We start from the raw sequence: 27,807 nt of genomic DNA, 5'->3' as shown, positions 1-27,807 counted from the left end.
TCACACAGGCATGTGCAGCTCATTGTACTCATCCTGGCCATCCTCATCAAAGTTCGGTTCTGCATCCTCCGAGTCCAACTGGGGAGAAGCAGAGACCAGGCTCTGAAGGCCACAGCCGCCCCCAGCATGGGTTCAAGCCTGGCACTGAGGGATCAGTGTGCAGAGAGCCAGGCAGCTGGAAAGAGCAAAGCTCTTGCTCCTTCGCCTCCTAACAGGCTCATTTTTTCCCCCTCACGTCAGTCCATGCTTCCCCAGCCCATCATCCTTTCCTATAAGTGTCTTGTTTGACAGTTCCCCACCACTGGGCCTTTGGTCCAGAACAGCAGCTCCTCCCTCCTCCCCTCCTGGCATCACCCTAGTGTGCTGCTGCAGGCTGCTCTCCAACAGCTCAGGATGTTGGTGGCAGCAAAGGAGATGCTAGCACCCTGGCACTGTGGTTATGTGCACCTATGCCGAGTCACAGGCTCTGGTGTGCTGCTGAGCTCACCTTGCTGCTGTCTCAGTGGTAAAGTGAGGAGTTTCCTGATGAAGCAACCACAAATGGGGAGGAGGTTGGAAGAGGAAACCCTTATTTCAGGCCTCTGCATGGCAGGATACTCTGTCTCCTTGCCCTAGGCTGTCCATCCATCCCACACTGCATTCCCAGGGCTAAAGATCTGAGGAAGCCCATCTACTGCTGTTAAATAAAGATGATCTCCCAGCCTTTTGGTCTGACAAATCTCAACCTCACTCCAGTGTTGCAAGCTAGACCCGTCGGACAGTTGCCTGCTTACCGCTTTGAGCTCCCTGTCGTGGAAGAAGCGGGGCAGCACGAAGCGTCGCAACGGCACCGTCATGATCAGGACAAAGGGGAAGGCCAGGGATGCCACTGTAGACTTCACCACCCAGAGCAGCACAATGCAAGCCAGTTGTATGCAGGTGAACAGATTCATTCTCCAGGTCTTTACCTAGGGAGGAAAACGCAGTCTAAGCTCACCCTCTTCCTTCGCACAGATTAATGAAGACCCAACTGGCAAAGCACAACCCTTCTGCATAGCATAGAACAGTAACCACTGCACACTCCACCTGCCTCTGCTCTACAGCAAGGCAGACCTCTCTGTACCACCCCAGGCTCTGCCACCTAGCAGCATACCCACCTGGCACTAGTGTCCCTGCACTCATTCAAGCAAGGCATTATCCCTATAAACAGTCTGTCAACAATATCCTGGGCATACACTCCTGTGTGCAGCCTGTCAGCACGCTGTTGTACCGCTGTATCACCTCCATGCATAGCCTGCACTACCTCTTGGAACAAACTTGCAGCCAAGGGAGGGTCACCAAGCCAAACATCACTCCAGCAAGGCATCATTCCCCCTTGACTGCATCTTCCTCTTCTGCTCCTCATTACCCAGTTTCCCACAACCAGCCCTTCCTCACCTTCACAACATAGATGTGGTCAGGGTGGTGCTTGGACGGCATGAAGATGAGGAGCAGCCGCTCGTAGAGCTGGATGCCAGTCAGTGAGGTAACCCCCATGTAGAGGAAGATGCCAAAAAGCACAGCCAGCGGGATCTGTCGCAGCATGTTCCCCATCACAATGGACAGACCTGTACAGACAGAGCTCAGGGCACGGCGTGTCCCACATCAGCCCCTCCATAAGGCACCTCAGCCTCCACCCCTCTCCCACCTCATCTCTGTCTGGCCCAGAGTGCAAGGGAAAGGAAGCTCAAAAGGGGTCTAGCTGGTAGGGCTGCAGAGATGGACTGACCATGGGGGGATTACTTAAGGCTACCAGAGGAGGGCTGGTGTCAGTGTAGGTGGTGGCAGCAAGCAGAAAGACCAAAGGTGGTCCCACTGTGGGGCAGCGATGCTGCCAGAAGATTGAAGCGGTCAGCCATGACCCTCGCCCCCCACACTGCTTCTCCCATCAGAGGCTCACCAACGAGGGCAGCAATAAGCACTCCTGTCACACGCTGCTCTTTCACCTCCTCAATCTTGGGCTTCTCTCCAGGTGCGATGGCCTTGCTCATGACTGTCAGGGCGTTGACATGGGTGACAGAGCGCACCGTGGCTGCGGTCAGCCAGGGCAGCCCAAAGAGAGCACAGAGTCCCCCCATAGTGCCTATGAGCAGCAGGTCCAGGTGGAAGCCAGAGCCTTTCAGAAGCTTCCTCTCCTTCTTGCTCACAATCAGCCTGGGAAGAAAAAGAGGTCAGTGCCAGCCCCACCCATGCCCAGGGATAGCACTGTGGCAGGGGATAGCATTCACTCCTTGGAGAGGACGTGCATGGGGACAACAAGGAGTAGGCTGAGGAAAGGGACTGTGGCTGTCAACCTCAGGTTTGAGGTTTCCTCCTGTGCTTGGCAGAGGCAAATCTTGTCCTGTCCCAGCCTTGCCTGCCCAGGGTTTAGTTATGGGAGTGATACTCACGTAGTGATTTGTGTCTCCATGAAGATAAGAATGAAGACCAGGAGGGCAGGAATGGCAGAAGCAAACATCATCCACAGCGGAAAGGTCCCACTGCTGCCCATGGGGTGAATGAACCAGCCACGCTTGTGAGGAGATGTGACCGACAGGCCAGAGGGAACATTCAGCTTCTGATGGTGTAGCCACAAAACCCAGCAGTTACTCATCAATACATACATGCCCACAGCCTCACACAGGACTAGCCTTGATCGTCCTGGTCTCCTTGGTCTTAATGCTTAAGATGGTGGGTCAGCCACTCTGACCCAAGCAGGACTTTCTCATGGATAATCCCCTTCAGTGCAAAAAATCCCACGTCCCCTAACATGGGCCTGTCTCATTTCCTTTCAGCTATTGCAATTCCCTTGTTTTTTGTCCAAGAGACCAAAGAAATATCTTTCATCAGGAACCTCACCCCTATGTCAGTTCTTGCATGATTAAAATGCTCCTTGGCCTCTGCTTGGACAAATCAAGTGCCCTGAGCTGCCTACCCCTCTCTGAGGTTGCTTTCCAGACTTTCCAATCCTTTTCTGAGACATTTTTCCACTATTGTTTTTGCGATGTGGAACCAAGAACTGGCCACATACTCTGGAAATGACCTCACTTTGGTCATGTTCAGAGGGAATATCATGTTTGTGCTCCCATCAGAGACCACACAGACTCCTAGCTGCACACTGTCCTGACCTGGCGTTCATCAACATTTGAACTCCCAGCTCTGCACTGCTCTATAGCAGTTCTTGTCATGTGCCTGCGTGAGCACTACAGGGAGAGTTTATGATTTGCATTTATGTTAATCAGCATAAGTATGAACAGTATTCCTGGAATGCTTGTACTTGAGCTAAGCTGTGTAACTAAGTACTGTTTTCTCGGAAAGCTTTGTACGTATGCTGGGTTAATACCAAAATGATAATGCTTTTGATATTACTTGCAGCAGTGTAGAAAGGTATGAAAAGGATGTACCAAGTACATGATTTTACTAATGTCTGATAAAACCAGATTTTTCATTGAAATTTAAATGAATAAAAATGCATCTGGATTCTGTTAAGCCTTGGGCTGTTTTGATAAAAGCCTGCATGCTGAACAGGAACTACTTTTCACATTCTCCCTGATATTAGTCAAAAGAAATACCAAAACAAAAAGATATAACTACACATCTACTAAAAAAGGGGGCAAAAAATGAAAGCTGTGAAGTGGGTTTGTTTGACAACAAACTGGGAAAAAGATCATTGTGTTTGAGATAAAGTGATCAAAATATGTAGTAGCCTATAGTCAAGGAGAGTATAAATATGTCAAGTACTAAACCCATGACAAGCACCCCACTGAAACTGCCCCCACTCTGTAAGCCACCCCCTTCAGTGTCCATAACCAACTTACATCTTGCTGATTGACAACAAGATTTAAGAGTTACATACAAGGAATTCATTGCACTGAATCTCTCCAGTCCCCTAAAGTCTCCTCTACTGTTGGCTGTACTATCAGAGAGACACCAGGGGCACTCCAGTCCCTCTAACTCTGGTGTTAGATTCCTTGAGAGACTTGGAGCTTCCCTTCAGCGTGGGAGTGAGGATGAGGGGAGCATTTCTGTTTGCTTTGTGCTGTTCTGACTAAAGAGGCAGGAAACACTAATCCCTAACTGCACAAGAGCAGGCCATGGTGCCACAGGGTTCATTGCTGGGCTGCAGGAGGAGCTCTGGGGGTAGCACTGGCACCTACCTGTGTGTACGTGTCGGTGATAGTGTAATCCACCAGCACCATGACCAGGATGGAGATGGGGATCCCAAAGTCTCCAATGATCCGCCGAGCCTGCAGAACACACATCATTGCTGGCAAAGGGAACAGGCGGGGTCTGTGCACCCAGTCTGCTACAGGGACCGTGTGGCAAAACCAAGGGCCAGGTGGAGTCCAGCACCACTGCAAACCTGAGTAATGCTAACGAGCAGAAGGGAACCCAACCTTGGCCCATGGGGCTGCACATCCCACCACCCACTTAACACACAGTTCTCCAGCCACTCTGACATGACTAACTAATTGCTCCAACTGGCCTATTTGGTGGTTTCTCCAGGTATTATACAGATGCCGTGCACATACAGAGATGTCCAAACGGCACAAGTTGTAGCTCTCCTTCCTAAATTCTAGTTAAACAAATTTGTATCCAGCTAAAGGAACTTTCCCAAGGTCCAAGGAATTTTTCAGCAAAGGTCACTGAAGCAGGGCAGTGCAGATACCATCAACAGCTAGCTCTGATCTGCAGCCTAGGTTAGGCTACCATCCCTTCTGGTATTTAAGGGGCTGCTAGTGTTTCTTTAGGGGACAGTCCAAACGCCCTGGAGAACATAAGACTGTAGAAAGAAGAATTTTATTGTGTTTTTTTGGCATTTCCCTTGTCCTTAACGTCTGGGTCCCACAAACTTCTCACCTTCCCTCCTAAGAAACGGCTGTTCTTGAACTTGCGCATAAAGAAGGCGATGAAGAAGGTGCCTAGCATGAGGATGAGGGAGAGGAGTGCAGTGTTGGGCTGCATCCTGATTCCCAGGGACATCGCATCTGCAGAGAGCATGCTGGCATTCAGGCCACTCTGCACATTCGGTGGGTAGAACTTCAGCAGAGGATGTTCTGCAAACACCTGGGCAGGTAAGAGAAGCAACAGGCACCGTCACTGCAAGGAGAGGCAGGGGGACACTGTCACTACTGGGGACAGGGGGATGCGGAGGTGTCCTGCGTTGTGGAGAGGTGAGGGCAGCAGATGGTGAGCGTGGACAATCCCAGCATCCGTCACCTCGCCTCACAACCTACCCAGCTGGAGAGGGCTGGGGAGAAAAAAGTGGCCCCTCTTTAATGCCTCCTGCAGGGAGAGAAGGGGAAACAGACATTAGGGATTGTCCTGACAGCCTCTGTGGTGTCACAGGGCCCAGCTGGGCTGAGGCATGAGAGGCCAGCAAAGAACTGCTCTGCAGAACGCCTAGGAAAGCTGTGGCTGTGCTGGCCCTGTTGCCCTGCCTCCTGTATCCTAAAGCAGAAGGTTCCTGGGGGACCAAGAGATGTGGGAGCTCATCTCCCTGGGGAAGGTTCACCTTGTACAGTTTGTAGAAGGTCTCGTAGATAAAGATGAGAGAGATGAGGAAAGCAAAGATCTCCTGGGTGAAGGGCGAGATGTAGCGCACCAAGAAGCTTCCCTCAGCTGCCACGATAATGAAGATGAAGACGATGAGCCATAGACCAATCCACACTCTGCCTGTCAGATACTCAATCCCTTGTGTCTGGCAGAACTGAAATGGAAATGGGAAGGAGTTACTCACAGCTCCTCAGGCTGCCTCCTGCATCTCCTCCCCATTAAGATCACAGACTGTCCTGGAAAAAAAGCACCCACACCCGCTCAGGCATCCAGCAGAGAAAGCGAGACTCCAGAGACCTGGAGTCAACAGGTACAGTTGCAGACTTTGCATTAACAACAGCCAGCTCACACCAAGCACGTTTTTACCACTTCATTCTTTGTAATAGTACGTCCTTCGCTCTCTGCTGAATCCATCCCATGCATGATGCCCCCCATCCCACCCATATGGAGATGTCATTTCTCCTACACAGCTCTCCACTGCTCCATGCACTCAATAGCAAAAGCCTGTTCCCAGCAAAGGAGAGTCTAAGCAGCCTGCTAAGCCCTGCTGCACAAAGGCTACCTTGGCTGGGGCACGGTCCCAGACAGCACCCTGCATACACTCACAGTTGTCTGTGTGTGGAGAAAAGCCCTCCTGCATGGGCAGGGACACCTGCACTAGACCATGTTGCTCAAAGTCCCATCCAGCTCCATGGGATTCCCAGCTCCCTTGAACACTTCCAGGAAAGGGGCATCTGCAGCTTCCCTAGGCAACCTGTTCCAGCATCAAACCACCCCCATAGTGAAGAATTTATTCCTAACGACAAACCTAAGTCTTCCCTCTTCCAGCTTAAAGCCATTACCCCTTGTCTTGTCGCTACATGCCCTTATATAAAGTCCCTCTCCAGCTTTCCTGTAGCCCCCTTCAGGTACTGGAAAGCTGCTATAAGGTCTCCCTGGAGCCTTCTCTTCTCCAAGCTGAACAATCCCAACTTTCTCAGCCTGTCTTCATAGGAGAGGTGCTCCAGTCACAGGAGAGCAGAGAAACCCCCACTGTGCAATGGCATCACTGGCTCCAAACTCTTGACACAGCAAGGTGAAAATCTAGCTGTAGGAAAAAACATGATTTAAAAGCCCAGACACGCTCAGAGCAAAAAGGAGAAGGCTTAGACCCTTTGCTTGAAAGTACAGTGACACAGGGATGTTTTTTAACAGTGAAGAGGTCATGCTACTTGAGAAAGAAACATGTCCATCATGGCTGGCTAGGATTATCTCTGCATTGGTCCTGGGCTCCCATACCCTTGGGGTCCTCCTGAGAGGTGAGAATATTGTAGGTGGGACATCTCAAATGTGTGATACACTGCATGTTGTTGACAAGGAAACCTGGACAAAGGTAAAAATTGTGAAACGGTATTTAAAGGAAGCTCCAAAAATAGGAAAGTATTGTCAAGCAGTATTTTAAAATGCAGCTACAGGTATTCCTTTGTGCCAGGATGAGCTACAGCACAGGGCCGGGGGATGATGCTCCCCTCACAGCCAGAAGGTAGAGGAGCACTATTACTACTGTCACACCTCAGCTCACAGGATACAGCAACAAGGGGCAGAAGTCCTTATGATATGACCTGCAAAGGGTCAGCAAAGGCAGGGCTAGCCCCAGCTGAGCTGAGAGCAGCCTGGCAGGACCCAAGGATTCCACACCACCACAGACTCTTCAGAGAAATGCTGATTGCCCTCCCCAACGCAAGGGCAGAGCAAGTGGGTGCCAAGCACAGACACTGCTTCACATGTACCTTGTAAAAAGCTTCTTCAAACACCAGCAGAGGCCCTGAGAAGCCAATGACCAGGAGCGGTTGGGCTCCAAGCAGGGAGAATAGGATCCCTAAAACCGAGGTGGAGATTATCAGCTCGGAGACCCCCATGAGACCCTCAGTTTTCTCTCCTGGGAAAGAGAACAATGTGTCAGTGTCATAGCCCAGACACAAGCACCATCACTGAAGGCAGGCAGGCTGCAGACACAGCTCCAGATGGAGGAGGCAGGTCCCTGTCCCATCAGCCAGAGGTCCCCTGCATTGGGCAAGGAGCACAGGAGGAGCCTGGGGAGCCAAGGCTGGAGAGGCCAAGTGGCAGGGAGGGGACAAGGCAGCAGCTGATGCGCAGCACTGCAGCTCTGCCCGAGCCAGCAGCACGAAGCCCACCCCAGCACAGCACCACACAGACACAGCCAGTGTCCCAGCGTGCAAAGAGCAGACCAGAAAGCAGGCCCATTACCTAGGAGTCCCCCGAAGGTGATGGCAGGAGAGAGAGCAGCAAAGTAGATGAAGAGAACGGCCGCGAGACACTGGCTGTGCAAGGCATCTCTGATGTCACTGAGGTATTTGGGGTACCTGCGCTTTATGTCTCGAACCAGACCTCCAAAAAATATCCCGGTCCGCTTCAAAGGGTCATCCTCAGCTTCCTCCTCTTCTTCCTCAGCTTTCACTTCACACAGCTCTGGAGGTGCATGGAGGGCAGGGCTTGAGCCGGGAAATGCAGGTCTGCCCTTGGGCTGTCCCACTCCCCCAAACCCCGTGGAGACCTTCCTCCAGCGGTGCTAATCAGATGGGCCTGTGACTGTACACTGTCTCCAGCTGTCCCCAGCTGCCAGAGCTGCCCAGAGCCACTGTCCTGCCTCCCCTCATCCCCCCCCCACTGCAGGAGCCAGGCCCCGCTCACCCCTCTGCCAGGCTCTGTGAGGAAAAGGCCCACTGGGGCACGCAAGGCTCTAGGCACAAACTCTTTTGCCCAAATGTGAGTGGAGAGACCTTTGGCTTCCTGGACAGCCCCCTCCTTTATAGACTTCTGCTCTCTTTCCTTCCTCTTCCTCAGCAGCAACTTCTGGAAGGTGGCAATGGATTTGAGCAAATCTTTCCCCTCCACCTCCGACGGGGGGATGACAATGCTGCAGTCCAAGAACTCATTGATTGCATTGAGGAGGTCTTGACGGTCATCTGCCATGTATGCAGCCTCATGGAAGTGCTGGGAGGGGCAGGGAAAAAGAGAGAGGGAGAAGGCTCAGACCAAGACTGTGCACAGCTACCAACAGCCCGGAAACACAACACTTGCTGTGACCAAACAGTAACATACCCCTCCCTCAACCCAATACTTGTCTCACTACTGCCACTCTGTGACCCACACTTCTGAACCCCCCTGTCCAAATATACAATGTCCTACCTAATCCCACATCTGTCCTCCTTACCCTACCCATCCTTTTCAGTGACCTCCTTGCTCCTGCTTTTCTTCCCCAAGACACACTGCTCTTGCCCAAGATCATGCTCCTACAGTATGTCTTCCATGCCACACACTTCACCTGACCACAAGGTGCCCCTGATGGGACCTCTCCACCAAACAAAATCAGAGCTGTGCTTTCCAGCTAGCCTAGTGCCTCTCATTCCCTGGCCATACTGTGCCTTTGTTCACACCAGATCACTGTGACTGCATCAGGCCAAGATCTTCCTCCTTAGAAGCTCTGCATGCCATTGCTTGGTCCTGCAGGGCTCTTGTTCAGAGTCCAGCTCAGAGATGTATCAGAAGACAAGCACCAGAGATTAAAGACTTTCTCTGTTCCTGCAGCTCGAAATCAGGACTCTGCAACACACTGGTGTTCTCCTGGGTTTGTTTTGAGGGAGAAACTGGTGGAGCTCTAAAGCGCTGCAGGTGAAGCACAAGGAGGGAGCATAAGAGACCCTTGGGAGTCTCCACATGGGAGAGGGAGGAAAAATAGGAGTCTACAGCATGCAAGGGAAACCAGGCAGAGAATCAGAAGGGGAAGATACTCCTGACAATAAGCAAAATGACAAAGGACTCCAAGGAGACCATGAGGGGGCAGCAGATAGGAAAGGAGGTGCTGGCAAATGGGTGGAAGTGTTGCATTGCCTGTGGAATGTGCCTGCAGAGAAAAGGCTGGGGGAAGAAGTGAGCAGCCTGTAAAGCAGGTAGGGGACAGCTAAGGTCCCTGCAGCACACAGACTCCCTGGAGCCACAGCTTCGCGCTGTAAATGATACCATCCCCTCCTCACGGCGCCAGCCCCGGCTGCGGCAGCTGCCTCCTCTCTGCCAGCTACGGAGGAGCAGAGGCTCCAACCAGAGAGACCAGCCCACAGACTCAGTGCTAGAGCCGCAGTGTGGCACATCACATCTTCTGGCTACGCACATGGCTTCAGCTGAGCCCTCTGCATCTCCTGGGAATGGATCTTTCAGCAGGGAGCCCTTGTTACCCATAACCTATCTGCTCTGAGTAGACCTTTTAACCCCCAGCTCAGGGACGGCTGTACGCTGGTGGCAGGACAGGCAGGTTTATTATTCTGTTATAGTTACATAGCACCAGCAAGGAGGACCCTGTGAAGCTCTGATTCTCCTGTCCTGGATGTGTGCAGCAGATGCTCATATTGTCTTTCATTTGCCTTTAATTCCTTCTCAGGATAATGAATTTCAATTTCTTGCCACCTAGCCAGATGGGGGACTTATAGCACTGCAGACGCTTGGCAGAAAAACCTTCCGGCCTCCTCATCTCTCCTCCTCCTGCATGGGTGTGCTCCTCTGCGTGGCTATGGGACTTAGCTAGGAAACTCCATCCAAACTCCACCCTGGGGACAACAGTCCTCAGGGATTGCCAGGTCTTTTTGTCAGTATGGCCTGGGCCAGGCATCATTGATACAGGCACAATTCAGCCTCCCTTCTGCTCTCTTTGTGAAACATCAACTGAACACAACTCCTCTAACTCTGGGTAGTCCTTTGCTCCTGCTTTTAAATATGGCCCCCATCTTCACCCAACCTAGCACTCTGTCCCAGACAAGTGTCTGTCTTATACTTCCCTCTGTACTGGAACATCTTCCAGTCAAGACAGGGTGCTCTTTAAAATTCCTGGTGGTCATGCCTGCCTGACCCGCCCGGGCCTTTACACAGTGTCTCTGAGCACTCTCGTCCCAGGACTGACTTCTGAGGAGTTACTGAAGCTCCTCTGCCTGCGCCAGCATCACCACCTGTCATCTCCTCACCTTGTCAGACATGAGGGTGGAGATTGAGCGGCCAATTTCGTGGTAGTCCATGTTGGCCTGGCTTGGTCCCAGCAGCACAAAGATGAATCTGACAGGAATCGGGACCTCCAAGACAGATTCCAGGAAGACGGCCTCATTTAGTCGGACAAAAGCCATAGTTGGCTGCTCCAGGAACTGGACACAACCTACAAGGAGGTGATGTTTGCAGAAGAGTTAATAATTGGGGTGAGCTGTTCTGGGCTGCCTTTAACAGTGGAAGTAGGGATTTTAGATGTTCCCATGAGCCCTACAGTCCCATACTTGTCTCCAGACCACTGACACAGCACTGAGCTTCACACTGAGGACTCCTCCCCTGATCAGTGATCATTCCCAAGCAGTGCTACTTTACTTAGCTCTCCTGGTTAGTCCATTCTTAATCCCTTATGCATGGGTTCTACTCACACTATAAGAAGATAATTTTTTCATCAGAAGGTTGTTTTCCTCTAAGGCACTGCTGTATAGAAGGAAGTGTCTTACATGTTACTTTTATCAAACAAACTTCTAATCTCATCAAATAATGAAATCAGGTTTGCTTGACATGACCTATTTCCCATAAACCTCACTGCTTGGCAATAATTGCATTCTTATCCTTTAGCACTTTATTAATTAAATCCCATATTAGCTCTACCATTATTTTGTCTGGGAAGGATGTCAGGTTAAACAACATACAGGTACTGGATGACTGTCCTTTCATTCTTGAGCACTGATGCTACAGTTTTCTTCTGCTTTTCTCAAATGTTCCCTGTATTCCTAGGGCTTTTTTCAGATGAAAATGAGCCAGTTCTCTAGAGATTCCTAGGTGCAAACTGCACAGTTTGTTTTACAATGTCTGTATCTCACCAATGCTTGCCAGTGTCCTCAGTTCCCAACAGATTGGGAAGTACTCCCGCATCCTCCGGCACACCAGCCACTTCCTTCCCATACCGAACACAAATGTTTATTGAATTCAAGTACTTCTCTGTCATTGTTACTGATCTTTCTGCCATCTGTGTCCAGCAAGGAGCTGTGTTCTGTGCTAGACTGGCAAATCTGGGCCATTTGAGTGGCCAAGTGAACCCCAAGACATGGCTTAAGAAATGGCCAGTGTTTAGTTATCTGAGTATTCAAAGTGCATTTATGAAGCTGATTTGGCTTCATCGTGGTTAAGCATCAGCTTGGTTGAGCTGCCAAGCCTCTTTGCCTGAGCTTTTAATCTACTGGATAGGCAGTGACATTTATTCTGCTCGTAGTGTAGCTATGTTTGCTGAGATGTTACTGCCAGCAAAGTGAGAAGGATTACTTCTGTGGCCAGAAGGCACCAAGCCCACTGATGCTCCAGCCTGCCTGCCCACAGCCCTGGCAGCACTATGGCTGATACCCAAGGCCTTGCCACCAGCCAGGCCATAAACTCAAAGCTCCTAATCCCACACAGCCAGCAACCAACACCAGCCAGGGCAGGGCCCAGCTGCTGGCAAGGTGTGATGGAGGGCAGAGATGGTCAGAGTCCAGCTCCCAGCAGCAGTGTCTACCTACCTCTTAATTTAGGAAAGGAACTACCAGGCATCCCTTACACTTACCACAGAAAAAAAACATGTGCTGTCACCAAAGAACAGAGCACACAAGGCTCCCTTGCCCTGTTGAACTTTGGAAATATTTATAAGATGACCAAATACTTCTCAGGTGGGAGGGGGCACCAACAGCTAGAGCCAGACCAGGATATGAACTGGTGTCTTTTGGTGTCAGGGAACTCCACATGCTGCCTCTTACCCACAAGGACCACAGTGGCCTCCGCATCTTCAGGGATCTTCTCCATCAGCTTCAGGTATTTACGGTGGCCCTCAGAGTTATGGAGATGTGGGTTTTTCTGCTGGGGAAGAATACCAATAAGTAAGAATGGAGTTTCTGTGCTGTGATCTACACAGCCTTGCACCCCACTGGTGTATCTGCAGCCAGGTTTGCCTTGCCTGCATGCCCAACACCCTGCTTCAGAGGCAAGGCATCCTCCCAGCCACTGGCCACCCTGTAAGTGCCAGGGCTGTTGCTGCCATCACATGCTCAAGCAGACATTTGCATACAGCATGAAGCTAAAATTAGGTCCCAAAATCGTAACACAGCGACCCAATTTCCAGCACTCCAGGTCATCCAGGGGAACTCAGTCCTTGCAAGTACAAGCACCCCCATGGAGGAGCCCAGAGGTGGGCACCAAGAGCTGCTGTTGGCCAACAGTACTCCCCAGGTATGGAAGAAAAAAGCAGTAACTCCCCATGACACCCTCACCTCCTTGCACTCTGTCTCATGGGCCTTGGGGTCAGCCATCTCAATCCGTTCTTCCCCCATGAGGGGCACACAGGTGTCAGTGGTGTGGTTGTGGTGGTGGTTCCCCACAATAGAGTTCATGCTGGAGCTGGAGTGGTTCCTTGGGAAGAAGCCTTCCTTCTCATCATTGGGGTGGCTGAAGGGGAGAGCAGTGGCCATAAGGGATAAGGGAACCTGCCTCATGTGCCACCTGGGGCTCGCAGAGAACCCCTGAGCCCCAGCAGCTCTCAGCCATTTACCACCCACCTGTGCTTCAGCAGCAGGGCACGCAGTACGTTGGCTCGGTCCTCTGCTCTGATTTGGTCAGAGATGATCATGGTCTCCACCATGAGGTGAGCAATGCCAGGCAGTGTGGTTTGCTCCAGATCAAGGAGGACAGCACCTGCCAGAAGGGGAAGAGCCCTACTCCTAGCATGCAGTGCTCCCCACTGCATGCACACTCTGGGGACACAGCCATCCAACCAGAAGACAGGCTTTGGTTGGTGAACAGATGCACTCAGTTGTGAAATGCCCCAAGTCCAGGTGTCCCTTGTCCTCTGTCTAAACCCTTCCCCCAGAGAACCCAAAAGCTCCAAGACATACTAGTAGCTCTGGTACCTCCCTCTCATTTTTGTCTCCCACCCTGACCGAACTTGCCCTTTAACACCAAAGATGGGTCAAAGACCTGCAGGCACAGTTGCACCTCATTGTCACAGCTGCCACAGGCCTGAGAGTAGTAAAGCAAAGCAACAAACTAACACAGGCACCCTTGGGTGACTGCAAACTGTGAATAATGTGCTGGAGGATGGTCTGTCTCTGCAGACCCTACACAGAGCCTGGACATGGACACTGTTAGAGTGTCTCCAGCGAAGGGTCAAACAGGGACAGAAGCTATCCAGCAAAACCCATCCCAGAGCAAGACAAAAACCCTGGCCACAATTCCTGACTCACCATGGGCAATTGTCTTTCTGAGCTCCAACAGGCTGCGGAAGGACAGTGAAGCCACATGGGGTTTCCCCCACCTTGCTGTGTCCTCCTCCACATCTTCCTCAAACTTGATCCAGCGGGCTGTCTCCCTCCAGTGCATCTCCTGGTTCTTATCCACCACCAGCTCATTCAGCTCCACAAATACCTAGTGCAAATTACAGTGAGAACATGAGACTTGCCCTGATGTATACACCTCCACCAACAGTACATGGGAAGCCTCAGGTTTGTTCTCAATGTACCACTTGGTCTAAAGCACTGTCTGAGCAAACCTGCCTTAGTTAACCAAAGCTTTGGTGAAGCAGCCAGGACAGGTATAACTGACAGCATGGCAGGAGCTTCCATCAGCACATGGAACACCAGAAAGCTCCAAGTCAGATAGCGTGGGCAGAGGAGAGAGAATGATGCAGTGCTGCATCTCTCTAACAAACAGTGACATTTTTGTCCTCTGCCTGCTTCTAGGTTTCCCCCAAAATTTCCCACGCTTACCAGAGATGGTAACATTACTGTGTTGTCAACTTCCAGAAGAGTACTACCATTCCTGTGACTTATTAAGGTCTTTCCTAAGGTCAAAGCTTCGTGATTTTAGGGAAATATCTGCTTTTATTGAAAAAAAGTGTATTTTCAGCCCTCATGATAATGGATAAGAGCTTGAAATGTCACCCTCAAGGTCATGTAATTAATTCTAATGCAACTACATATCACTTTGTAAAGTGCCTGCTTCTAGTCCTGATTTATCGCTTCTGAACAAGTGTGGGAGGACAGCACATGGATACCTCATGGGGCTTTCTATCCAACTTCTTCTTCTTCTTCTTTTTCTTGACAGATGGAGTTGATGCTAATTTTTTGCTTGTCCTGGTGATCTGACTCCGAGACGGTTTTTTCATCAAATGCCTTCTCACACCGGGATTATCTTCAAAACGGTGGCCTGAAGACATGGGAAAGGAAAAAAAACAAACACCAGTGTCAGTGTGTCTAGTGGAAACACACTGTTTGTCAGGGAAACACATCCAAGCCCTCCCTTGTCTCACTAGGTTCTGCTAGCAAAGCCCTGGCAACTGGAGCACTCACCATCATTCTCCAGACCTTTGAACACCCTTCCTGCCTCATCTGCCTACTTTCAGCTCTTCCAGACATCTGACAGCTAATTCCTTAAAAAAAAAAAAAAAAAGGCTTCCTTTTAGGCTGTGCATATACTGGACCATCATTGCAAAAGCTTTTATTCATGGTAGCTGTGTAAGTGGGGCATGAACCCTTCCCACACTCCATCAACAAAAAGTGACTTGAAGCCTTGTCTGCTCAGCTTTGCACCCGGAGAGCACAGGCAGGCACCTGGCTGGGGCTCATTTCTCCCACTGGAGGAAGGCCTGATGCTCAGCAAGCATAAAGGGCAGTGAAGGGGAATGATATTTAACTGCTGGTCTGGGAGACACATGGAGATATCAATGACTGTTTTATTTAATTGTGCAAGGAGACTAGGACTGGCATGAAGGCTGGGCAGTTAACTCCAGCTATCACTGTTACTAGATGGTCTGCAGTGCTGCTGCAATGCCCTCAGAAAGGCCAGTGTTACTGAGTTCAACTGGCTAAATCAAAGCTTCCTGAAGCTTCCAGAGAGGCTGCTGAGGCTGCATTCCAAGCCCACCACTAAGCTATCAGTGCTGTTGGTTAGCTAGAGCCCACCAAAACTTGGCCACAACTGTGCCAGTCTCTTTTGTAATGCCAGAGAAACAGCACCTGAGTAATAACTTGCCATGGAGAGTAGTTTTACTGGGCACTTCCCAGAGACAGCAATGCATCTTCCTCTGCACAGGCAGCCCACAGGGACTGGGAGAGCCTTAGAGCCCAGCTCCCATATGGGCAGGCTCCCCTCAGTAGATCATTGTAGTCAGAGGCTTTGGTCCATTGAGGCTTGCTGGCCCTGCTCATAAGGCTAAGACAAGTTCTTTTCCCTGAGGGGCCTAGGGCAGCTCTCTGTTGGCTGGGATGAATGCTAAGCCTCCATGTATCTTTCTGCAATATCCATGCATCTCTGGCATGTAAAGACACAGCTCAGCATCCAGCCAGGCACACCATGGCCTTGCTCCTTGGAAATCTGGGTCACTAAATTAAATATAAAATGAATCAATACTGAGCCTCAAGGTATTTTCCCCCACTGGCTGCCCTGCTGATGACTGGACTCCTCCCTGCTCCACTTACTGCACTGCAACATCGATAGGAGCCAACAGCTGCCCACTGCTACAAACATGGAGCTTCCTCTTACTTTTGCATGGATCTTTCAATTCCTGCATGCACAGCAGCCACTTCATTGCACTTGGTGTGCATTCATGCCTAAACAAACAGGTCACCAGGCAGATGATCTTAGTATATGGCACCTTGCTTCCAATCCTTGCAGCTTCTGAATTTCCCATGCACCCTGGGACTCCTTCTCACCATGTGCCCAGAAGAACAGCGTGAGAGGATGCTCTGCCCAGCAAGACTGAGCTCACCCAGAGCACAGCAAGCCTCCCTGCGTGGTGATGCCCATCTGCCATCCTGTGCTCTGCAGCAACAGTCCTAGGAACTGCACACAGGCACTCAGCCTCAGCCACCAAATGGCTGGAGGAGAGATTAAACAACAGGAGCCAAGTTTCCTGCCAGCATCTTCAGTGACTCCCACACTTGCTGACAAGGACAGGAGCTGTAGTGCTGCAGGCTCAGAGCAAGCTTCTGAAGGCATACCTCCAGAGCCCTACAGAAGAAAGGAGTGATCCCCTTTGCTGCTTTTCCTTGGCTGTGCTCATGGCTACCAAGATGCCAGCTGGGGGAGACAACTCACAAAAGCAGGGTGGACACATGAGCTTATGGAAGATGCCACTGGCTTTGGGAGTCCCATGCAGAGCCCAGTTGATGTGCTCCGCTCTACAAAGAGCCTTTCTGTGTCCTGCAGATTGGTGCTTCCCCCAAATCAAAGTCAAACTCAAGGGACAACTTAAGTCTGGGGTCCTTACTAAGAACAGGATCTTTGACAGAGACCAAAGTGTGATGTGCCCAGGGCATAGCTCTCTTCTTGAGCTCTCTTCTTCTTGAAGCCAAACTACCCAAGATGAGATGAAGCAGCAGAGGACAGCTCTTCCTGTACCTCCTCTCCAGTGCTCCACAAAAGCAGAGCATGAGACAGTGACAATGTCTGAGGAGACAATGTGCTTCCTATGGTGGTTCCACTACAGCAAACTGGTATGTCACCCTCCCACAAAGTATCTCCTACAGTTTCCTCCAGAAGATCTTCTTGCCACGTTGGCTTCCATCCGCCAGATTTCTTCGGATGACCAAGTTCATTTTCTGCCAGCTTAAATCTGAGTATGACAAATACAACTCTGCACTGGTTAAAGTCTTCCCTCAGAGTGCTTGTGCTAGTCAGAACAACTAGCGGGTGATTGACTTTGATTCATGTGTTAGCTCCTGCATCCCTTCTTTCATTGCCCTCTGTCCACAAGCAGGAAGCCCAGAAAGAGGTATTGGAGTAGTTGTACCAATTGTAGAAAGCAACTTGCTAGCCTGGCATCACAGGGATGGTGCACACTTCCCACATATACCAGTGGATAGATTACAGCAAGAAAAAAAGAGATTGAAACCCTATCACTTGGAATATCTAAAATTAAGACAAAACAAATATAAATAAAATTGACAAGTGGCTGAATATGAGCAAACAGTGTGCCCAGGTGGCCAAGAAGGCCAATGACATCCAGGCTTCTATTAGAAATAGTGTTGCAAGCAGGGCTAGGGAAGTGATCGTCCCCCTGTACTATGCATTGACGAGGCTCCACCTCGAGTACTGGGTGCAGTTTTGGGCACCTCAATACAAGAAAGACATTGAGGTGCAGGAATGGGGGCAGAGAAGAGCAACTGGGATGGTGAAAGGCCTAGAGAACAAGTCACATGAAGAGAGGATGAGGGAACTGGGGCTATTTAGTCTAAAGGAAAGGAGGCTGAGGTGAGACCTTATCACTCTCTACAACTACCTGAAAGGACACTGTAGAGATGTAGGTGCTGGTCTCTTCTCACAAGTAAATAGTGACAGGACAAGAGGGAACGGCCTAAAGCTACACCAGGGGAGGTTTATGCTGGACATGAGGAAAAAAACTTTCACTGAAGGGGATGTCAGGCATTGGAACAGGCTGCCTAGGGAGGGGGTTGAGTCACCATTCCTAGATGTGTTTAAAAGTCATATAGATGTGGTGCTTGAGGATATGGTTTAGGAGTGACCATGGCAGAGTATGGTTAAGGGTTGGACTTGAGGATCTTAAAGATCTTTTTCAACCTAAGTGATTCTATGATTCTATGAAAACTACACAATAAGTCACAGACCTGTGCTGGCTTCTGGAAAAAACTATTGCCCTGCCCAGAACCCATTTCTCTTGGTTCATGCTGAAGTCATTGTGATAGGGACAGCTGGACCCCAGCTCATCCCTGCTGTCATCCAGGTGTCCCTGCACAGCACTCTCCATGCTCTCAACACTAAACAGAGAGCAAGGAAGCCAGCTTGGGTCCAACAAGGACTCTACTCTCCTCAAAAGCTACTGATTTCCTCTGGATCTGAATTGGTCCTGAAAGAGGTATTGCCATGGAGTAAATAGCTGAGCAAGTGGCACAGGCTGGATGTGAGCTGGCTCTGCACAGAACTGACTCTGATGTCTCTGCCATCTCTGTTGCCACCGTCTTCCTGTAGGAACAATCCACAGCGTAGATTCACTGTAGTTAAGAGTTGACTGTACCACACTGCCTATTTCAAGCACCTGCACTATTAGCTGTAGCAATGAATTAACATATTAACTGCTAGCAAGTCAAAACTCCTTGCTTTACAAGTGGTGCTTGTCACACCTTACAGAAGTGATCTGTCCCTTCTACCTTCCAAATAGCCATCTTTTCCTGGGTGAATCTGGGGCAATTTCTGACACTTTTAATGTACAGTTTGCTCAGCTTGGGACAGCTGATGGAGCCAATTTGTTCCAGGTTTCTATTTTGAACTTTGTTGCAATTATACCGTCCATCAATTCACAGTAAAAAGTAGCAGATCCAGCCAGAAGCAAATCCCCACTTGCTGGTCCCTGCAGAAGCAGACAGACATTTCTTCCCCAAAGGCTTGTAAAGATGGGGCAGCTGAGAAAGAGAATGTGATGCCAAGACCAGGAGGCAGGGGATGTTAAACATTTTGCCTGAGATCACACAGAGAGGCTGTAGCAGAGCCAGAAACTGAACAAAAGCACCCTGAGTCCCTGCTGCAAACACTCTGCCCCACCACTCCTGCATGCAAAGCCAGTAAGTGGGCTAGCTCTGGGGCCACACCACACTCTCATGTGCACTCCTAAAACCCCTTGAAAAATTAGACCATGATGTGGATGATCACATTTAGACAGCTGTCACAGAGCTATGGGTATGAAAATGTCATTCCCAAAGTGACAAGCAAAGCCACCTTTTGCCCGTGGGTTACCACCACCTGCCAAGGAAGGAGCCCTTGTGCAAGGTGGGAGGGAGGCTCCAGTTTCTGCACAGGATGGCCCAGAGACCCAGCTGAGGAGATGCATCGGTACAGAAACAGATGGCAAGAACAGAAATATTATCTTTGCTCTTGGGATCCCTATTCCCTCCTTCCCTGCTTTCCCCACTCTTGATTCCTTCCTCTTCTTTTTCCCTTTCCAAGAACCCCAGCCAGCCTGCCATTAGCTAGTTTCACAGCCATGCTCCAGCCTGCAGACACAGGGACTAGGTTATTTTTTCCTCCAGGCACTAGGCTACAGTGCCCAGCCCAGAACCTGATACCCACTGCTGCTGTCGGGCCCACAGCTCAGCTCAAATTCCAGCAAACAGAGCAGCAGCACACTGTCACCTTGTGCCACAGATGGAAGAGGAAACATCTCTGTCCTTATACACACCTCGGAGCAGCTTCTTTTTCTCTGGCCATGGCATGAGCCACATCCTAATAAGCACAAACAGCAAGTTGCAGCTGCCTCCAGAACTGCTCAAGTGAGACACATAAAGGGAAGCACCTCAACACTACAACAAAGATCTGTACAAAGACCTTGGACAGATGGACAGACACCAGACAGCTCCTCTGGTGTCCCCAGGCACACAGTGGGGCAGACAGTACCACGGCTAAAGCAGGAGAGCAACCTGACACAGAGAGAGTGCAGACAACAAACACAGCACGAGGAATACGCACTTCAGCTGGGGTTCTGCTCTGTGAAACCGTGGGGGTCACTACTCAGGTACTTACAGGTGGGCCCCCCGTCTGGGTAGCCCAGATGGCTTCTGATGGCCTCCCATAAATCATAGTCTTCAAAATTAAAGGCAAATTCAAAGTCTTCATAGCTGAGTGAGTTGTGAATGCAGGTGTTAATCGCTACCTCCGGGCTGCCGCCCCCTTCCGATTCCTTCGCTGCCTCCTCTCTCTCCGGAAGGGCTGTCACACTGTCCTTGCGAAGGTCAGGGGTCAGGCTCCATGAGCCACTCATCTTCAGGGGAGGGCCCGGGGTAACCAGGCTGATGTGTGGAAAGCAAGGTGCCCCTTGTGGGGCTTCACTGCAGCCCTGGGGCCAGCCCCAGAGCCCTGCTCCCCTCCGCACAGGGCATGAAGCTGCCGGCTGCAGCAGCCCCTGGGGACTGCAGAGGTCCTGGAAAAGCTGGATCCACCCGGGGATGCTTCTGTGGGGGGCTGCCCCACTGGCTGGCAGGAGCAGGATCCTCGCTCTGCTGTGGGGTCTTGTGCCAGCTGCCCAGGGACACGGCGCCCGTGGCCTGGGGACAGCCAGGCTGTGTGTGCGGCGCTGCTTCTCTCCCTCACTCCCCTCTGGTCTCTCCCTCCCTCTCCAGCCTGCAGAGCGACCTATTGAATTCTCCATGTCCTCGGGCTCGGAGCGTGCATTTCCATGACGTCTCTGCCCTTGCGCCGCGCACACGGGCAGTCCCGCTCCCAGGCGCTCCGGAGGGGGCAGCTGCCTCTCCACCAGCAGAGCAGAGGAGAGGGGAGGCTCCTCACCTCAGCTTTTCTGCAATGCCAGAGCTGGGAAAGTGTGTCAGGAGAGGAGAGAGCTGGGTCTCAGAGAATGCAGGGAGCCCTGAACTGGAGACAGCAGTGTGGCAGGTGGAGGAGGAAGCATTCATGGGGCAGGTGTGAGTAAAGATGCTGGAAACATGAGGACCAGCCCCATGGACACTGCAAAGCTCACAGAGAGGAGCCAAGGCTGGAAAAGTAAAGACTGGGGGACAGGGAGCTGAGGATCATGTCCTGAGGCAGGCTGAAGACCATGCCTGGAGCTGCTAGGGAAGAGAGCAAAGCAGGGTGAAGCGAGGGACATGCACACTAGTAACGCAGACAGTGTCACAAAGCCTCACTTTTCATGCCATCCAAGTCAGCAGATGCCAGCATCTGGGCCTCGGCCTCGTCTGTGGGGACGCGCTGGTACGCTGCGCTTTCCAGCGTGGTCATGCTGCCAATGCACATCCTCTCCTTCAAGTCATAGGTAACCCGTTGTCCACTTGTCACCTGGCCCCAGGGCTTGCGCTTCTCCCACCCGCGAGACAGACGTTCCCGCGGCCCAGGGGGGCTGTAGGAACCAAACAACAGATGGATGGTAGCAAATGATGCGAATGAGGATGGGCACTGGCCCCTCAGGAGCTGAGATCCCTCAACCCAGCCCTGACCAACAAGTCCTTGAGAAGGAGCAGAGCCAGAGTCACCTATCCCAAAACCTAAAGGTTGCCCCTTCTGCTCCTCCCCTTCTCTACCATGGAGTGGGATTAGCTTGCAGCCAGTGTTAGGGACCCACCCCTGAGTCAACAACCTCATGGTCCCCTGACTCAGCTGAGCCTCCTGGGGCTTCCCAGCCTGCAGGTCAGCATGACAACACAAGTTAGCTGAGAGAAAGGGAACTCTAGGTGTGCAGCCCAGTGCCACAATCTTGCACCCTGGGGATCCCACAGATCCAAGGGAGGTCACAGGAGTCCCAGGGAGTGACTATACCACCAGAGAGCAGCGTGTTGCTCTCAGCTGCTCTCCCTCCAGGCCCCATGTCCCTTCTGGCTTAGCACAAGCTCAGGCTGGGCACAGCCATTACCCCTGGTGACAAGGTCTCTGTGGCCACCCCAAGCCCAGGAGAGCAGCAGGCAGCTCAGCACCACTCGCCTACCTGCGGAGGGAGGCAAGGCCCTTGTCCTGCAGCTGGTCAGTGAAGCATGGCACGGGGGACAGGATACCACACTCCTCCTCCACGTGGAACTGAGCGGGAGCCAGAGCACTGCCGGGCTCCTCCTCATCGCTGCCGATGGTGAACTGAAGAGAAGACAGTCCTGACAGCGAGAGCCAGGACAGGCACCCTTGGCCCCAATCTCTGGCACACAGATTCTCCCCATGTCCCCGCCTCTTAGAATGGGTCACACCAACTTCTCCCATATGCCTCGTACCCTGGGACTAGCCATATTGTGCCCCACACACACTGTGCACCCTAACAGCCACACTGATCTTCTCCCACAGGTCTTACACCCCCAAAATGGTCATGGATACTCCCCAGCATCCACTGAAAGCAATGGCTTATCTATCACTGTTCTCCAGTGCCCATCTCTGCCAGGCAGGGACAAAACCACCCTTCCCACAATATTTCACAACTACAACCTCTTCCCACGGAGCAGCACACTCTCCTGACCATGCACCCTGGCACCCTCCCAGCATCAACACTCCCTCCTCTTCCCCCCAGCCTCTGAGCCCCATCCAGGTAGGGATGCCCCAGTCTTGCCTTTGGTTTGCTTGTGGGCTCCAGCTTAGGGGACGTGTCCTTCCCACGAGCTTCACTCTCAGACTCTGCAGAGATCTCTTTTGCCTGGGCCTCCTCTGCTTCAGATTCTCCTTCTTCCTCTTCTTCTTCCTCTTCTTCCTCCTCTTCTTCCCCCTCCTCGTCCTCTTCCTGGATGGTGGGGGTGACCTCTGAAGGAGGTACCGAGGTTTTCTTCTTTTTCCTCCTCTTTTTTTTCCTCCTGCTGGTGCGGGGGGGCTTCTTTTGGAACTTGAGGGCAGAAGGGAGGTGAGTGGAAAGGGGATGATGGATGTGGTGCGAGGTTTGGCGGTGGACTGAGAGAGAAAAAGAGAGTCAGGGGCAGGAAGAGCCTGGGAGGAACCTGCCAGGCGCCCCTCCAGGAAACAGCATGGTCTGAAGATCAAGGGCCAGGAAGGGCAAGGAGAGCCACCAGCCCACAGGGACATAGCAAAGCTCTGTCAGTGATGTGGCAGGCTATGTCCAGCCTGGGGTGGCTGGGGAGGCAGCCCCCATGCAGTGCCAAATCACCCCAATGTAGCTCCACTGCCCTGGGGAAGGCAGATCTCCTCCCTCAGTGCTGCCAAAGCCATTCGCAAGGCTACACAGAGCTATGATGGCCTGCCAGAGGCACTATCTCCTTCCTAAACATGGGGAAACATTTCACACGTTCTCAAACAAGCATGATTTGGGTCCTTTACAAACATTTATTTCCTGCATAGTACTCTTTGAATTAAACAGATGTGCCTTCTTTATCCCTCAGGCTTTGACAGAAAGTCCCTCCTGCATACCCGCAGGAACCACGGACCAAGGTTTTTAGTGCAGATGCCACCTAAGTTAGCAGCCCAGGTACTGTGAGGGCTTGTGTCTACCAGGCTCTGAAATGCAGGTTCAATTAGAAGGCTGTCTTTTAAAAACCAGGGTAAAAATCAGGGCAGAAGGACTTTTCTTTAAACTAATCTACAATGAGAAATTCATACAGGCTTCACCTGGGTGTTGTGGGAATTACAGAGTGAAAATAAATTAATGACATTTATGAGACTTCACTGAAAAACAATGATAATGCACCAGGCAGGGGATAGGGTAAGCTCAGTATCTCCCCACAAGAGAGAGGAAAGCCATTTCTGCCAGGGTTATCTGCAGGCACAAAGCCTCCCATAGAACAGTCTGCAGGATGCACAGATCCTGGGGCTGCACCCGGAGCAGCTGAAACCACGGGGGCACCAGCCACTTTGCAAGGGGGCTTTGCTCAGCAGCTCTTCCTGAGGAATTGTTTCCAGCCTGTTTTGATTTGGTTCCTTCCCAGCTTTCCTGTGACATGGCATCAAAATCTGTTTATAGTGAAAACTACCTTCAAAGGACATTTTCAATGGAAGCTGTAGCCATCTCCCTGGGAGAGCCAGGCAGGTTCATTGTTCTGCTGTCATGTTTCCTTTCCTTTGGTTTCTCAAGTCTTTTCTCCCTTGTTTCCCCCCTTGGGAACAGCAGGGATATTTCACACACCCCTCTGGTTCAGTAGGAGAGGCTTGTGGCAAGATTAGAGGAGATTTGGAATGGTCAGACATCTACAAATTGGAAAGAGTTTGGGCTTTTTACAAACACTTTTTCCCTCAAAGTGTTCTTTTCTTTGACTTAACTAGATGTACCCTACTTTACTCACAGCTTTGGGCAGAAAGACCCTCCTGTCCTGCTGCTGCACTTCCGTAGCACTGCTCTGCATGCCACAGATAGCCCAGGCATGAGTTTTTAATGTAAGAAGAAAGGAAGGTCCCAGCTGTACACACATTGCTCCTTCTACAGCACAAAGCTTCTGGTAAGGACACAGCCCATCTTTCCCTTTCACTTTGTCCACACAGCCCAAGATAGAAACATTTGCATTTTGGATCAGAAGAAAATCAAAACCTTGGGCTGCAGGAAAGGGCAGTGATGGTAAGTGGCTGATCTGGCACAGAAGAGGAAAGCACTGCTCTTCACCCCTGCACTCAGCCCTCCAACTAACCTACCCCTGCACTCAGCCGTCCTGCCAACTAACCATGTCTCCACAGAGGTGGTCTGGACGTGGGAAAAACATACTTCTCCCAAATACAACAGGCTTCATGCTTTTTCTCCCTGTCCTCCTGCAACTCTTGTGTGACCAGCCCCTGCCCTCCTTCCCTGCTCCCTTCCTTGTTCTGCCTGTCTGTATGGAAAGTTTTTGCCAAACCAGTGTCCTAGACATTTCATTAAACTTCTGAGTGAACTTGATACAAGAGATACGAAAAAAAGTAATTTGTATAGGGAGCCCAGAAGGAAGACCCTACATATTAGGAATTCCTGTCTTTGAACCTTTCTAAACCCAGAGAGCATTCACTTCTACAAGTCCATGTTATCTTTCAAAGTCCAATGACCTAACCAGATATTTCAGCTTTATGAATGCAAACTGCATAAAACTTCTGATAACCAGGGCTGACATAGTCCTGGGTAACAGGAATAGGTCAGGAGCTCAGAGGGAAACAAGCTTGATTCTGACAAGGAAAAAAGGACTCTCCTATTAATAAGACAAAAAAACCCCAAACAGTACAAATCTCTAGTCAATTTCTCAAAGAAGCTTCTGCCATGCATGCTCAAGCAGATTGTCCAAATCCTCCAAGCCAAACCCCACACCTGTGCACGCAGGCAGAGCTTCTGAGCAGGTAAGTCCTACTAGTGCAGGACAGGTATTCAACCCAGAGCAAAGCTATTAGCACCTCGCAGCCATGTGCATGAGTGACTGTGTGCCAAGGTGGAAAGTGCTATTTGAATGGAGCCTCCGTAGAGAAATGACACAAGCCAAAGGTAGCAGCTGGGGTGCACTACAGCAATAAACTTTTACCAGCAAACTTTTACAACAGTCATTGGAAATGAGTGGCCAAGCAGAAAACAGCCTGGTGATGTACTTGGAACAAAATGTTCCCAAGGTTTTATCCCATCAAAGCTAAGCTGGAAAATAAGCAATATCAGACTGTGGAGAGCCAGACGGTGGGAAACTCTCCCAACCATGGCTACTCGTCCACCACACAAGCAGGCTGCTGGCCAGGCACATCATCTTCCTGTGTTTCACTGCTGCTTCTACAAGCTAATGCAACCCACTGACACCAGGCAATAGCTATGGCCACTCTGGTGGGTGCACTCTTAATTTTACAACCAAAGTGAGTTTGGGCAGGCAGTTAGAAGAATAAATATACTGATTAGAGGAGTACAGGTGAGACAGCTGCAACATTTTAAATTCACACACCATTTCTATTTTTGTTGTCCTTTCTTTGAGCAGATAAATGGTTCTGATGGTTTCATGGTTGCTATTTAGAAATACACAGTCATGTCTGACTGGAGCCATCTGCTTTCAGACTGGGGAGGACAGCCTGGCTTCTGGCCATATCTGGATGTTTCTTTGCAGCCATATGGAATAAAACCAGTTTTGAACTGGAAATTTCAATGTGGGGGAGCGGCTGCAGAGGCCCTGCATGCTAGGTGAGGAGGTGAGCAAATGCCCCAGGCTGAGCTGGGCTGCCACACAGGCTGGGCAGTTGCAGGGATGGAGAAAACAAAGAACAGACTGGGAAGAGACTGTGGGCACTGGTGCTAAAATGGGTATATGTAGCACTTTGGGAACACTCTGAAGGGGGGAAGTGAATAGCAGGCTAACACGATCTGCAGGGTTCCGGCACAAGGCTGCAGAGCATGTGGGCCTGACTGAAGGTTGGTGGTGAGGATAGAAATAGGTAGATGGTTCAAACCTACATACATTCAAAATCTCTCTCACTGTAGCTGCGTCTTTGCTTCTCCAGATTGCTTGATGCTGACTTGCTTATCAGGTCCCCAAATCTCTCGATTGACAAAGTCTTATCCAAGTCCTCATCGTCCTCGGCACCAGGAGAGGCTTTCTCTGCATGATCTCTGTCCTGCACAGAAATCGCCAGACACGAATCAAACACTGCAAACCCCTACAGCCCTCCGGATCCTCCCGCCCTGCAGATGGTGCTGGTCCTTCTGAGGAGCAACAGGCTCCACACAACAGGGCTGAGGCAGAGATTACTCACTTAGAAGCACAGGCCAACAGCCTCCCAGCCACAATCTGCAGAGATATCTTTCCTGTCCTCCACACCTCCCTTGAGTGGCAGGTATCAAGGGACTACATCAGTGCCTGCCTTTCCTCCTAGCAGAGACATGTAGCTTTTATTTATCTGGAATTCCTCTCTCCTCACACCTAACTGCTGCACTCTGGTCTTTCCTTTACCCTGCCTGCCATCCCTCTCTTAGACCTTCTCTGTGCTTCCCTCTGGGAAACAGCATGCCTACTCTGATGAGCTGCCCTTGAGTTAGTGAACACCCCATGCCTTCCCACCTCCTCTTTGCACTCCTAGGGCTCCCCATTCCTCTTTGGTATGCCTTCTTCAGGCTTTTTCTGCCCATTTTCCTCCCATTTCAGGCTATGGGTGCTTCCTTGCCTTTTGCTGGTGAAGACGCTCCAAGAAGAGCATCGTCAGGTGATTCCAGTCCTTTCTGCCTTCCGAGCAGCTGCAGCTGGTAAAATTTCCTGTCAATATAGCTGAAATGCCAGCGTGGAGCTGTTGTGGACTCCCATGTTTCCATGGAAACAGGCAGAGGCCCAACTGTGACAAATCTGCCTGTGCTGGATGGAAAGAGAGAGCAAAGCAGCTTTAGCCGAGTTGTGCCTCTCCCTGCACCCCCCAGCTGTTCCCAGCTGCGCCCCAGCAAAGCTGCTGGAGCTCCCACCCTGCCACGACCAGGCCAGGTGATGGAAGAGCAGCTTTGTATCTGTGGGGGAGACTGGTTCTCCTCTCACCCTAGTGTCCCAAGCCCATCCTAAAAGGGCAGAGTCTAATTGCAAGCTGCCCAGCTCCCCCTTGCCTACCTCACCCAGAGGTCCCACAGAGCAACCTCTGGCCTATTCAGGACCAGTTTGCTGTCTGCTGGAGGGTGGATATGGGCTGGTGGGCAGCCTTTGCACAGACCTGTCCCCTCTGTGTCCTATGCAGCAGGCTGCAAGGACACAGATCCTGCACTCAGCCTGGAAGGGGCACAGTGCCTCGGGAAGAGACGGCCCCACTCCTCCTGGATTCCCTCCTCACCTGCTGCAGGTCGATGAAGACATCTCCTACGGGAGGGGACTCTCCAGCTGCCAT

At 51.1% G+C, this 27,807-nt stretch overlaps 1 protein-coding gene across 1 annotated transcript; it reads right to left on the bottom strand.

Moving 5' to 3' along the window:
• On the bottom strand, positions 1 to 27,807 carry SLC4A3 (solute carrier family 4 (anion exchanger), member 3). The gene is made up of 22 exons (XM_009996083.1): positions 27,754 to 27,807; positions 26,406 to 26,562; positions 22,631 to 22,962; positions 22,028 to 22,170; positions 21,234 to 21,445; positions 14,639 to 14,790; positions 13,830 to 14,010; positions 13,146 to 13,281; positions 12,861 to 13,035; positions 12,351 to 12,447; positions 10,566 to 10,750; positions 8,334 to 8,547; positions 7,801 to 8,022; positions 7,323 to 7,471; positions 5,513 to 5,707; positions 4,858 to 5,064; positions 4,155 to 4,244; positions 2,409 to 2,575; positions 1,919 to 2,172; positions 1,417 to 1,586; positions 774 to 947; positions 1 to 78 (listed from the first exon to the last, which is right to left on the bottom strand). Exons 1-22 carry the CDS (start codon positions 27,805 to 27,807, stop codon positions 1 to 3), a joined length of 3,744 nt encoding a protein of 1,247 aa, XP_009994385.1.

The sequence above is a fragment of the Chaetura pelagica genome, unplaced genomic scaffold (assembly GCF_000747805.2).
Source record: "Chaetura pelagica isolate M959 unplaced genomic scaffold, ChaPel_1.0 scaffold3, whole genome shotgun sequence".
NCBI classification, from domain to species: domain Eukaryota; kingdom Metazoa; phylum Chordata; class Aves; order Apodiformes; family Apodidae; genus Chaetura; species Chaetura pelagica.
The sequence above is the reverse complement of the archived record's forward strand: the minus strand, read 5'-3'. Positions and strand labels throughout refer to the sequence as shown.

Excerpts from the sequence above, each read along its gene's own strand:
- SLC4A3 (XM_009996083.1), bottom strand. The coding sequence starts at position 27,807 with ATGGCAGCTGGAGAGTCCCCTCCCGTAGGAGATGTCTTCATCGACCTG. Across the intron at positions 22,171-22,630 it reads AGCCCACAAGCAAACCAAAG|TTCACCATCGGCAGCGATGA; the intron begins GCAAGACTGGGG and ends TCTTCTCTTCAG. Across the intron at positions 14,011-14,638 it reads TGGATAGAAAGCCCCATGAG|GTATTTGTGGAGCTGAATGA; the intron begins GTATCCATGTGC and ends AATTTGCACTAG.